This window comes from Haliaeetus leucocephalus, unplaced genomic scaffold (genome assembly GCF_000737465.1).
Source record: "Haliaeetus leucocephalus isolate CR32 unplaced genomic scaffold, Haliaeetus_leucocephalus-4.0 Scaffold450, whole genome shotgun sequence".
In the NCBI taxonomy this organism is placed as follows: Eukaryota; Metazoa; Chordata; class Aves; order Accipitriformes; family Accipitridae; genus Haliaeetus; species Haliaeetus leucocephalus.
The window spans coordinates 20,020,443-20,028,623 of record NW_010972886.1 but is presented as its reverse complement, the minus strand read 5'-3'; the positions used below and the strand labels follow the sequence as shown (position 1 = coordinate 20,028,623).

The 8,181-nt window shown below is 52.0% G+C and overlaps 2 protein-coding genes across 2 annotated transcripts in view; both read right to left on the bottom strand.

The window, feature by feature from the left end:
* Positions 1 to 393, bottom strand: part of LOC104836467 (histone H2A) — a 673-nt gene extending 280 nt beyond the window's left edge. The window contains exon 1 of the mRNA XM_010575077.1: positions 3 to 393. Within this exon, the coding sequence (XP_010573379.1) occupies positions 3 to 389 (387 nt within the window). The 5' untranslated portion in view covers positions 390 to 393. The remainder of the gene's footprint in view (positions 1 to 2) is intronic.
* Positions 394 to 2,225: 1,832 nt separating this feature from the next.
* DPAGT1 (dolichyl-phosphate (UDP-N-acetylglucosamine) N-acetylglucosaminephosphotransferase 1 (GlcNAc-1-P transferase)) lies at positions 2,226 to 7,985 on the bottom strand. Its single transcript, XM_010574929.1, has 9 exons — positions 7,797 to 7,985; positions 7,566 to 7,686; positions 7,262 to 7,475; positions 6,590 to 6,736; positions 6,371 to 6,455; positions 5,735 to 5,923; positions 5,049 to 5,136; positions 4,528 to 4,683; positions 2,226 to 3,350 (listed from the first exon to the last, which is right to left on the bottom strand). The coding sequence occupies exons 1-9, from the start codon at positions 7,949 to 7,951 to the stop codon at positions 3,285 to 3,287; spliced, it is 1,221 nt and encodes a 406-aa protein (XP_010573231.1). The 5' UTR covers positions 7,952 to 7,985; the 3' UTR covers positions 2,226 to 3,284.
* Positions 7,986 to 8,181: the final 196 nt, after the last annotated feature.

Sequence of the window (8,181 nt, the reverse complement as noted above, 5' to 3'; positions counted from 1 at the left end):
GCGGGGCCCGCGCCGCCGCCGCCGCCCGTCTTCTTGGGCAGCAGCACGGCCTGGATGTTGGGCAGAACGCCGCCCTGCGCGATGGTGACGCCGCCCAGCAGCTTGTTGAGCTCCTCGTCGTTGCGCACCGCCAGCTGCAGGTGGCGGGGGATGATGCGCGTCTTCTTGTTGTCGCGCGCCGCGTTGCCCGCCAGCTCCAGGATCTCGGCCGTCAGGTACTCCAGCACGGCGGCCAGGTAAACGGGCGCGCCGGCCCCCACCCGCTCCGCGTAGTGCCCGCGCCGCAGCAGCCGGTGAACGCGCCCGACCGGGAACTGCAGCCCAGCCCGGGAGGAGCGAGACTTGGCCTTAGCTCGGGCCTTACCGCCGCTCTTGCCACGGCCAGACATGGCGCCTCCCCCCTCCGGAGCTCTGCGGCGAAGTGGGGCGGGAGGCCCCGCACCCAGCCTTTTTATAGCCCTCTGCGAAGTACGGCTCAGCTCATTGGACGGGGCCGCCGCGCCTCGCTACTGGTGCGTCTGCCGGAAGAAGCTTTTTGCTGACTGGTCGCCTGTGCGATACCACCGCGCTTGCCCCGAGTCTATTGGCGACGGAGACCGGCCAATGAGAAGGTAAGGCGCCAAATTCATACCGTGCTGAGGCATACCGGTGCGCGCCGCCGCCGGGGGGGGAAGGGGAAGCGGGGGAAGTGCGGCGCCGCTACCGCCCGGACCGCGGCCGCCGGCCCCCGCGGCAGGCCTTGCGCGGTGGCGGGCCTGCCTGCTCGTCAGGGAGCTGCTGCCGGTGCAGCTGGCAGCGGCGGACCTGCGTTGACTGCGCTCGGGACGAGCTGACCGTCTCGCAGAGGGCCCCTCTGCTTCCCGTCCACCGCGGGCAGGCAGAGCACCCACCGCGCGAGCGCTAGTGCTCCTGACAGGAGATCAGCTTCGAGATCAGCTCTGTGTGAGGAGCTTTGCCCGTGTCACCCCTTAGGTTACGTGAGCGAGGGCTGGTGGCGGTAACCCAAAGGGGCGGAGGCGATGGGGCACTCTGATGACCGCACCGGCAAGGTGCCACCCTGGCTGGGCTGCTCCCACAGCTTTTTGAGGAGTGGGGTCGGCCCCCGGGCCCTGGTCTTGGCCCGGCTCCCCTCTGGAGTGAGGCAGGGGGGCTCCTGGGATCCCTGCAGACTGAGCGGGATCCCTGCCTGTGGGGGTATTGGGCTTACGGTGGCATACGGGGGAAGAACGTTTGGGGATGTGTAAAACCTACTGCGAAATCCTTTTTAGGGGATTCTGGGAATGCGTGAAGGGAAGCACTAAAGGTGGAGAAGGCGTCAAAGAGGACCAGGAGGAAAAAAACATGGGAGGAGTAGCAGGGTGAAGAAGGTGGTCGTGTGTGAACAAACTGCTGATTGGTAGCCTTTATCTCTGCAGTCTGTCCTGTCTCGCTCAACTCCATTTCTAGATTTCTTTTTCCACCGTGAGGGGACTGTCTACCCTGTGTGCATGTGAATGTCTGGATGTCTAAGCGCCAGCAACTGGCGTCAGGCCACAGGTCAAAGGGGCCAGTGTATATGTTGTACCGGCGAATGGGAAGACTGGAGCATGCACAGAGGGGAGCTGGGGCTAGGGTGGAATGCCAGTGTGCATGACCACTAGTGAATGAGCCAGACTAGCGAGCAAGATAACAGACTTTGGCGCCAGGTATCCAGGACCAGATATGGGAGCCATCGGGGTCAGCACGTTGCTTACTGGAGGTAGGTCTGAGCCAGCTTACTGGATAAAACGGGGTAGGCATCTGCAAGTTGGCTACTGGAAGGCCATACATCTGGATCAGCTAGCAGAGAGACTAATTCCTCTCCCCCCCCCCTCTCTAGGAGAGAAGACTTGAGTAAGAGCAAGTAGTGTAGTACTGTGGACCTCAGGTGTTCATATGCCCCGGTGCCAGGAAATCCAGCAGCTAGTTACTGGACAGACTGAGCATTTAAGGCCAGCTACTGAAAGGATTCATTAACATTTGTGTGTGTACACGTATATGTTTATATGAATACACCCTTCTAGCAGACTTCCAAACTCATCAGCTGGAGAGGAGGAAGAGGATTTGGCCACTTGTACCATTCACATTTGAGTGCTGTGTATTTTCTGTGTTGATCAGTGTTGCTGGACATATGCATTTCTGCCTACCAGGAATACGTTCTCAGCCTTGCTACTGGCTGGACTTGGATGTGTGGAGGTGTGATTAAGTTACTGGACTCAGCAACTTCTACTGTCACCCATCTCAGCGTCCCTGTCTTTGCTGTTGCATTATTTCACTTTTCACTCCCATTAATCTTGTGCAGACTCTTTAACCTGGTACTCCAAGGCTGTGTGTGTTTATCTGTCAGGAAGGCAGCAATTCTGTGGCGAACTACGGTGCCAGCTACTGCTATATAAATAACGATTTGTATTTGAGGAAGAGGTAATTGCAGCCTGCAGGGTCTTACTTCCACATTAATCTAAGGCTTTTATGAAAGTCCTCTGTTACGCAAGGACACAGCCATCCTTACTCTGCTAGCCTGGTCCAGACATGTCCTATTCCACGAAGCAAGGTGGGAAGGCAGATGACAAAGATGTTCAGAAATAAAAGCCCTTTGGTGGGAACATTCCCCGTAGCTGTGAATGAGAAGGGAGTCTGCTGCAGAAATGATCAGCCCCCTAGCAGGGTAGAAAGCCACAGAGATGTATCATGTAACCTAGTTTCACTGCGTGTCAATGTTCTCGAGGCAAAGCATGAAGGGGAAAGGGTACCATGAGTTATTTTATTCTCAGAGCACTCTTGAGTTTTGGGTATGGTTTATAACATGTCACTCTATGTCCATGGACCAAAGACAGGATTGGAGAAGCCAGGAGAGGATTCTGGTTTACTTGCTCTGCTGTACAGAGTCTCATGGAAATGGAAGTTCCTGTTTCCTCTCTCGGGGAACAGTAACATGCTTGCTAGATGTATAGAGATTTCATCCTTCCCACTTTGCTGTGAGTAAACATTTGGGTCATTTACTTCCCCTCTGAAAGGTATTCCCAGTAACAATGATGTTCAAGTAGCAGTGAATCTTTTCTGTCAGCAGAATCGGACAAAAGCCTTCTGTGCACAAAAAAAAAGATGATTACAGTTCAAGACTGGCCCACGCAGAGTAGTTGCTTGCATTCTGACAGGTGTCCTGAGGTTCTCGGCGGGCCGGAGTAAGATCAGTTGAATCATTTGGTCAGCAACTGGAGAAAATTGACCGGCAGGTACAACTCTTTCCCCTGCTCCTGACAGCCCAGTCATACATCGTAAAACAAGCGCACTAGTTGGTACCGGATTGAAAAAGCAATTGTGCTACCCAGGACCTAGGTAAAAATGAGACAGACAACAGAAACGTTACAGTGTTAAGTAGTTTACAGGCTGGCAGATTCCTCCTTTCCAGATGGATTTGCTGCGCTTTCGAGTGTGTCTCGTTTCACTAAATAACACCACTTAGGCTATGTTTTTAGGTATAGAAAGACGAAAGGCAGAAGTCTAGCCAAAGTCCTCGGTTCTTTGTCCGAGAACTGTAGCTATCTGCAGGAGATTTCTGTGTGTGCCTGCGTGCAGTTGCATTCTGAGGACAAGTGGACGAGATGAACAGTTGGGAACAACTCTTTCCTCCTTAAGGAGGAAACGTAAACCCTATGGTTTGTGATGGAAAATACCTCGTGTCAAAGCTGCAATTCAGCATCCTTACAAGAAGGTGCTGCCAAGACTTCTCTGCTGTGACTGGGCTCAAGATCAAGCAGTACGTACTTCCCGTCCTCTCCCATCCCTGATGCAGCCTGCCTAAGCCCTGCTCAGTCTCCAGGTTTGTTTGCTGGAAGTCCTTCCTCATGAATGGGAATTTGGCTGTCTCTTCTCTTTCCTAGTAAGAATCTCTTATCTTTGATCTGAGGATGAAAAAATAATTTTATTGTGGGCAACTAAACAATGCAGGCCTTTCCAAAAGCAGTGTTTCTACTATAATATGCATGCGAGTTCACATGCTGAATGGAGGTAGCGGCAGTATCTGAGAGGCACGTTATCCTTGCGCACCAAGTTGCTTCAAAACACTCCTGCACCCCACTCAGATTTCAGATACCACTGAGCTGCCTGCCACGCTTACGCAAGTCCACTGACTGGAGATAACTCCGGGACTGTTATTTGGTGTGACTGAAAAACAGGAATGTGGAAAAAGGCTGTATCGGGTCAGAGTGACAAAGCACTCCGCTTTCCTAATGTTTTTCTAGCAGCCAGCGATTCGTGCCTTGGGACTCTTTTCAAGCTAACCTTAGGGACTTTATATTTATTAGCTCCCAATGAATGGGGCGGGGAGGGGGGGAGGAATCAGTTTCCTCCTTGAGCTGTGTAAACCTCTGATTCTCCTCAAGTTGCACAGCTCAACTGCATCTTGTGAAGAGCATGATACTTTACTTCCCCCTTTCAACTCTTGAGACCAATTTGGATCTGTTTCTATTGCAAAGTATGTCTTTCTACTGGAGGAACCATTTGTCTGACCTGAATGAGTAGCAACAGGAGAGTGAGATTTCGCTCGTGGGTGGGTCCAATCAGCTTTATAACAAAGTTAATAAGTGTCATATTATTGCACTCGGTGTATTCGCCATCTTCATCTGTTCCACTCCTCACATCTACTATGTGCAAGATCTTGACTGCCTGGGGAAAGAAATGTTGCATGCTATTTCACCAGGTATGTTTGGTGCTCACCGGCTGGTTTTGCTCTAGATCCCTTTTGCTGTACCATCCCTGAAGTCTCACTCATGCTCTTACTGAAAAGACAGGACAGGCTTATGATGGTCCTGGGACATGGCTACGCGTGCTGTTCTGAAAGACTCATTATTAACACATTCGACTGACTGCGAGGGAGGGTGACATGCTAAGCAGAATATATTTTCTTCTGGATTTGAGCCAGGAAATAACTAGTGAACCCAGAAGTTAGGCATTCCCTCCCATCCTGTTCCTCTCACATTTGATCACCACCTTAAAATGCGTCTGGATTTTTAATGTTTTCCAGGTATTACCTTCAGAATGTTTGTTCCCAGGGCAGAGAGACTCTTAGTTTTGAATTTGGAGTAGCTCATCTCCAACTTCCCTGTACTAGGATTGAGCCTAAAAGAAACATTAAAATTTTAGTCTGGATAGAGCAAGGAGACAGAGAGATCCCTATGTAAGCAGACTTAGATCCCTAGCTGAGTAGCTGAGGAAGAAATCCACTGGTGGAAAAAGCAGGAATAATCTGGTATGCTTAACAACAGCTGCTGATACTGCGTCCCCAATATAAGCATAAAGCTATATAGTTTTAAAAATAAAATAGAAGAATCTAACAGCTGCAGAGACAATTGCTGATATGGCATAGTGCCACAGAATGCCTGCTACTATGAAATCTTAGCAGATCCTACTGCAACAGCATTAAAAGTGGCCTGTATCAATTTCCCTCAATCTTGTAGCTGAGAATAATCACATTCTAACATTGTTAAAAATCACTCGTCTTTATCTGGGGGCAGGGCGTAGTCAGAAGAGTTAACTTCTTTGAGAAACCTCTACTGTGTGACTCGCTCGTAGCTGGCGGAGTGAGCCAGCTAACTTTTAACTACAAAATTTACTTTGATGGCTTTTAAAAAGAGCACCTACCACCACCTTTCTCAGCTGGTGTTGGAGATAAAAGGCACAATCTGTGGTACCGTTATGGGTCACTTTGGTACGTTACCTCGGCAGCCGGTGACGGGGACAAGGAATGATGTGGAACAGTTGAGGCAACGAGTAGAGGAAGTTGAGCACTTGTGGGATGAAAAAAAGCAGCATTGTTTTGCTAAAGTGCCCCAAGATCCCCACCACAGCGAAGGTCATGCCAGCAAAGTAGCAGAAGGTGTCCCCAACAAACACTCGAGATGGGTACCTGCAGTCCACAGGGCAGAAAAGCAAAGGTCTGTCACAGTCGCTGTTGCCATGAAAATGACTTTATAACCACTGAATGTATTCCCACATGGCAGGTTAGGGGCCAAGAGGGGATCTACACCATAATAAACAATTGCAGGTATTTATGCTAAGAACTGCGGGACTGGGACCAACCTGACTTTCAGAGAATACGGTATGAAAAAATGGCTAGCGAGACATTTGGGGGAGTGTATTCTGTGCATTTTGGTGAGCCGGTGTGACTGGAATTGTTCTAATAGAAACAAAAGCTACCGGTGCATCGATGCTTTGCGCTCTTGGTTCTAGCAAAAAGCCTGTCTACGCTCCAGTGTCCCACCTGCACACTGGTAAGTGGTTTGGTTTGTTTGAAAAGGGAGAAAGTAAAGGGAAAGGATGCTTCTGAAGAAACTCTGAATGTCTGTCCTCTTACCAGTTGTGGTAAAACAGCCCCAGCGTGGTAAAAAAAAAGGGAATCATGAAGTAGAGGGAAAAAATGTGATCATCTCGATAATCCCCTATAGAAACAAGAAAAAAATGCATTTATGATAAGACAGGACTGGTTGATTTTTAGTTATACCAGATATTGAAATCTAGGATTCTATCTCCCTTTGCTTTTTGCACACGCAAACATATATGTTATCTTCCTTACCGTTTAACTCTACAATGTTGAATACGATGATGGAAGCAGCTATCACCAGAGACTGCCCTGCTTCAATTCCATTAATTCCAGCAAGAATGTTGATGGCATTAGTGCAGAACACTGCTAGCATGCCCATGTACACATAGTAGAGGATACCTGCAGATCAGAGCGAACCAAGCGCTTTAGTATTCATAGGCAAAGCAGGCCCTGGTCCAGTTCACCGAAGCTCTCGCTTCCTGCTTTGTACAACAATCCATTACCTAGCGCTCTCAGTGAGTTTTGATAGTGGTAGCTTATTAATAAATCACTCCCTGTCCTGTGAACAGCCCTCACGCGTACACGTATGTACAACACGGCGACGGCAGCAAACCGTTGCGACACGGCAGCAAACTGTAGTGCTCCGTTTCTGTCCTTTGGTCATTCTGGTATTGGCAGCCGATCACCCAACTATTGCCAGAATCCTGGAAAAATGATCAGTGCCTACCCATGTGCACTTGAACGCATGCTGGGTTTCTGGATGTTCTTTCCAGCCTAATACTTAGTGGGTGGAGTTGTGCCCTCTCTTTGGTTACTTAAGCAAATCCTTCGTGTGTTCCCCCTGCAGCACAGAGTGCCATCAGGTGACCCCTTCTGCCGATTGCTCGCCGCTTGGACGATGGCTTTGGGTGATTCATAACTTACCCAGGTCCAAGTGCATGCCCAGCAGCACCCGGAAGGGCTTAGGCACCACAATGGTCGTGTTCCCAAAGTTGGTGAAGTAAACCATGAGCAGCGGGAGGGAAGCCATGGTAGGAAGAAGGAGCTTGTGGCGCCAGCGCAGGTTCAGAACGTCATCGGCAAAGCCCAGGAAAATCATGCAGCAGATGGCGAGGAGCGAACCGATGAGCTCCACGAACTGCGGAACAGAGAACGGGACCCTGATTACCAGTGGCCGCTCCCTGCCCATGCCCACCACACGCCCGGCGCCAGGCCAGGCAAGCCTCACCTCGTCATAAGGAAAGGCCGCGCACTGCTCCTCCACGAAGCATCTCAGGAAGGGCACGGGGATGAAGCAGAAGAGGGTGATCAGGAACACGGCCCCGCTGATCACGCCCTGTGCTTCGGGGCTGAAACGAAGGCAAGGTGGGGAGTCAGCCCGGCCGATCCCCAGCCCGGTCTCGGGGCCGGTGCCGGTCCGGCCCCGCGGCGCACAGTTCGGCGGGGCAGCGCTACTCACACGGGGTGCCGCGAGGCCTTGTTGAGGTCTTCGCCGAACAGCCGCGCGGCGAGGAAGTGGTCCTTGAAGGCCGGGATCAGCGTGACCGTGGCCGCGAAGCCCAGCAGCGACCCGCCGAGGTTGATGAGGAGGGGCACGGCGGGCCAGGCCGCCATGGCCGCGGCGGGCGCTGCCCCTGCCAAGGGCAAAGAGCGGGGCCGGGCGCAGAGCGCCGCCCGCCGCCGCCTCCCGCCGCGTGTTTCCAGCCGGAGGCTAGAGAGGAGGCACCGGATGCGCCCTCCGGCCCACCGGCGAGGGGCGCGCCATCTTTGGCCCTGGCGCGAGCCGCCTGCCGGCGTGGGGCTCTGCGCGGAGACCGGCCGCGGCCGGTACCGCTTTCGGCTGC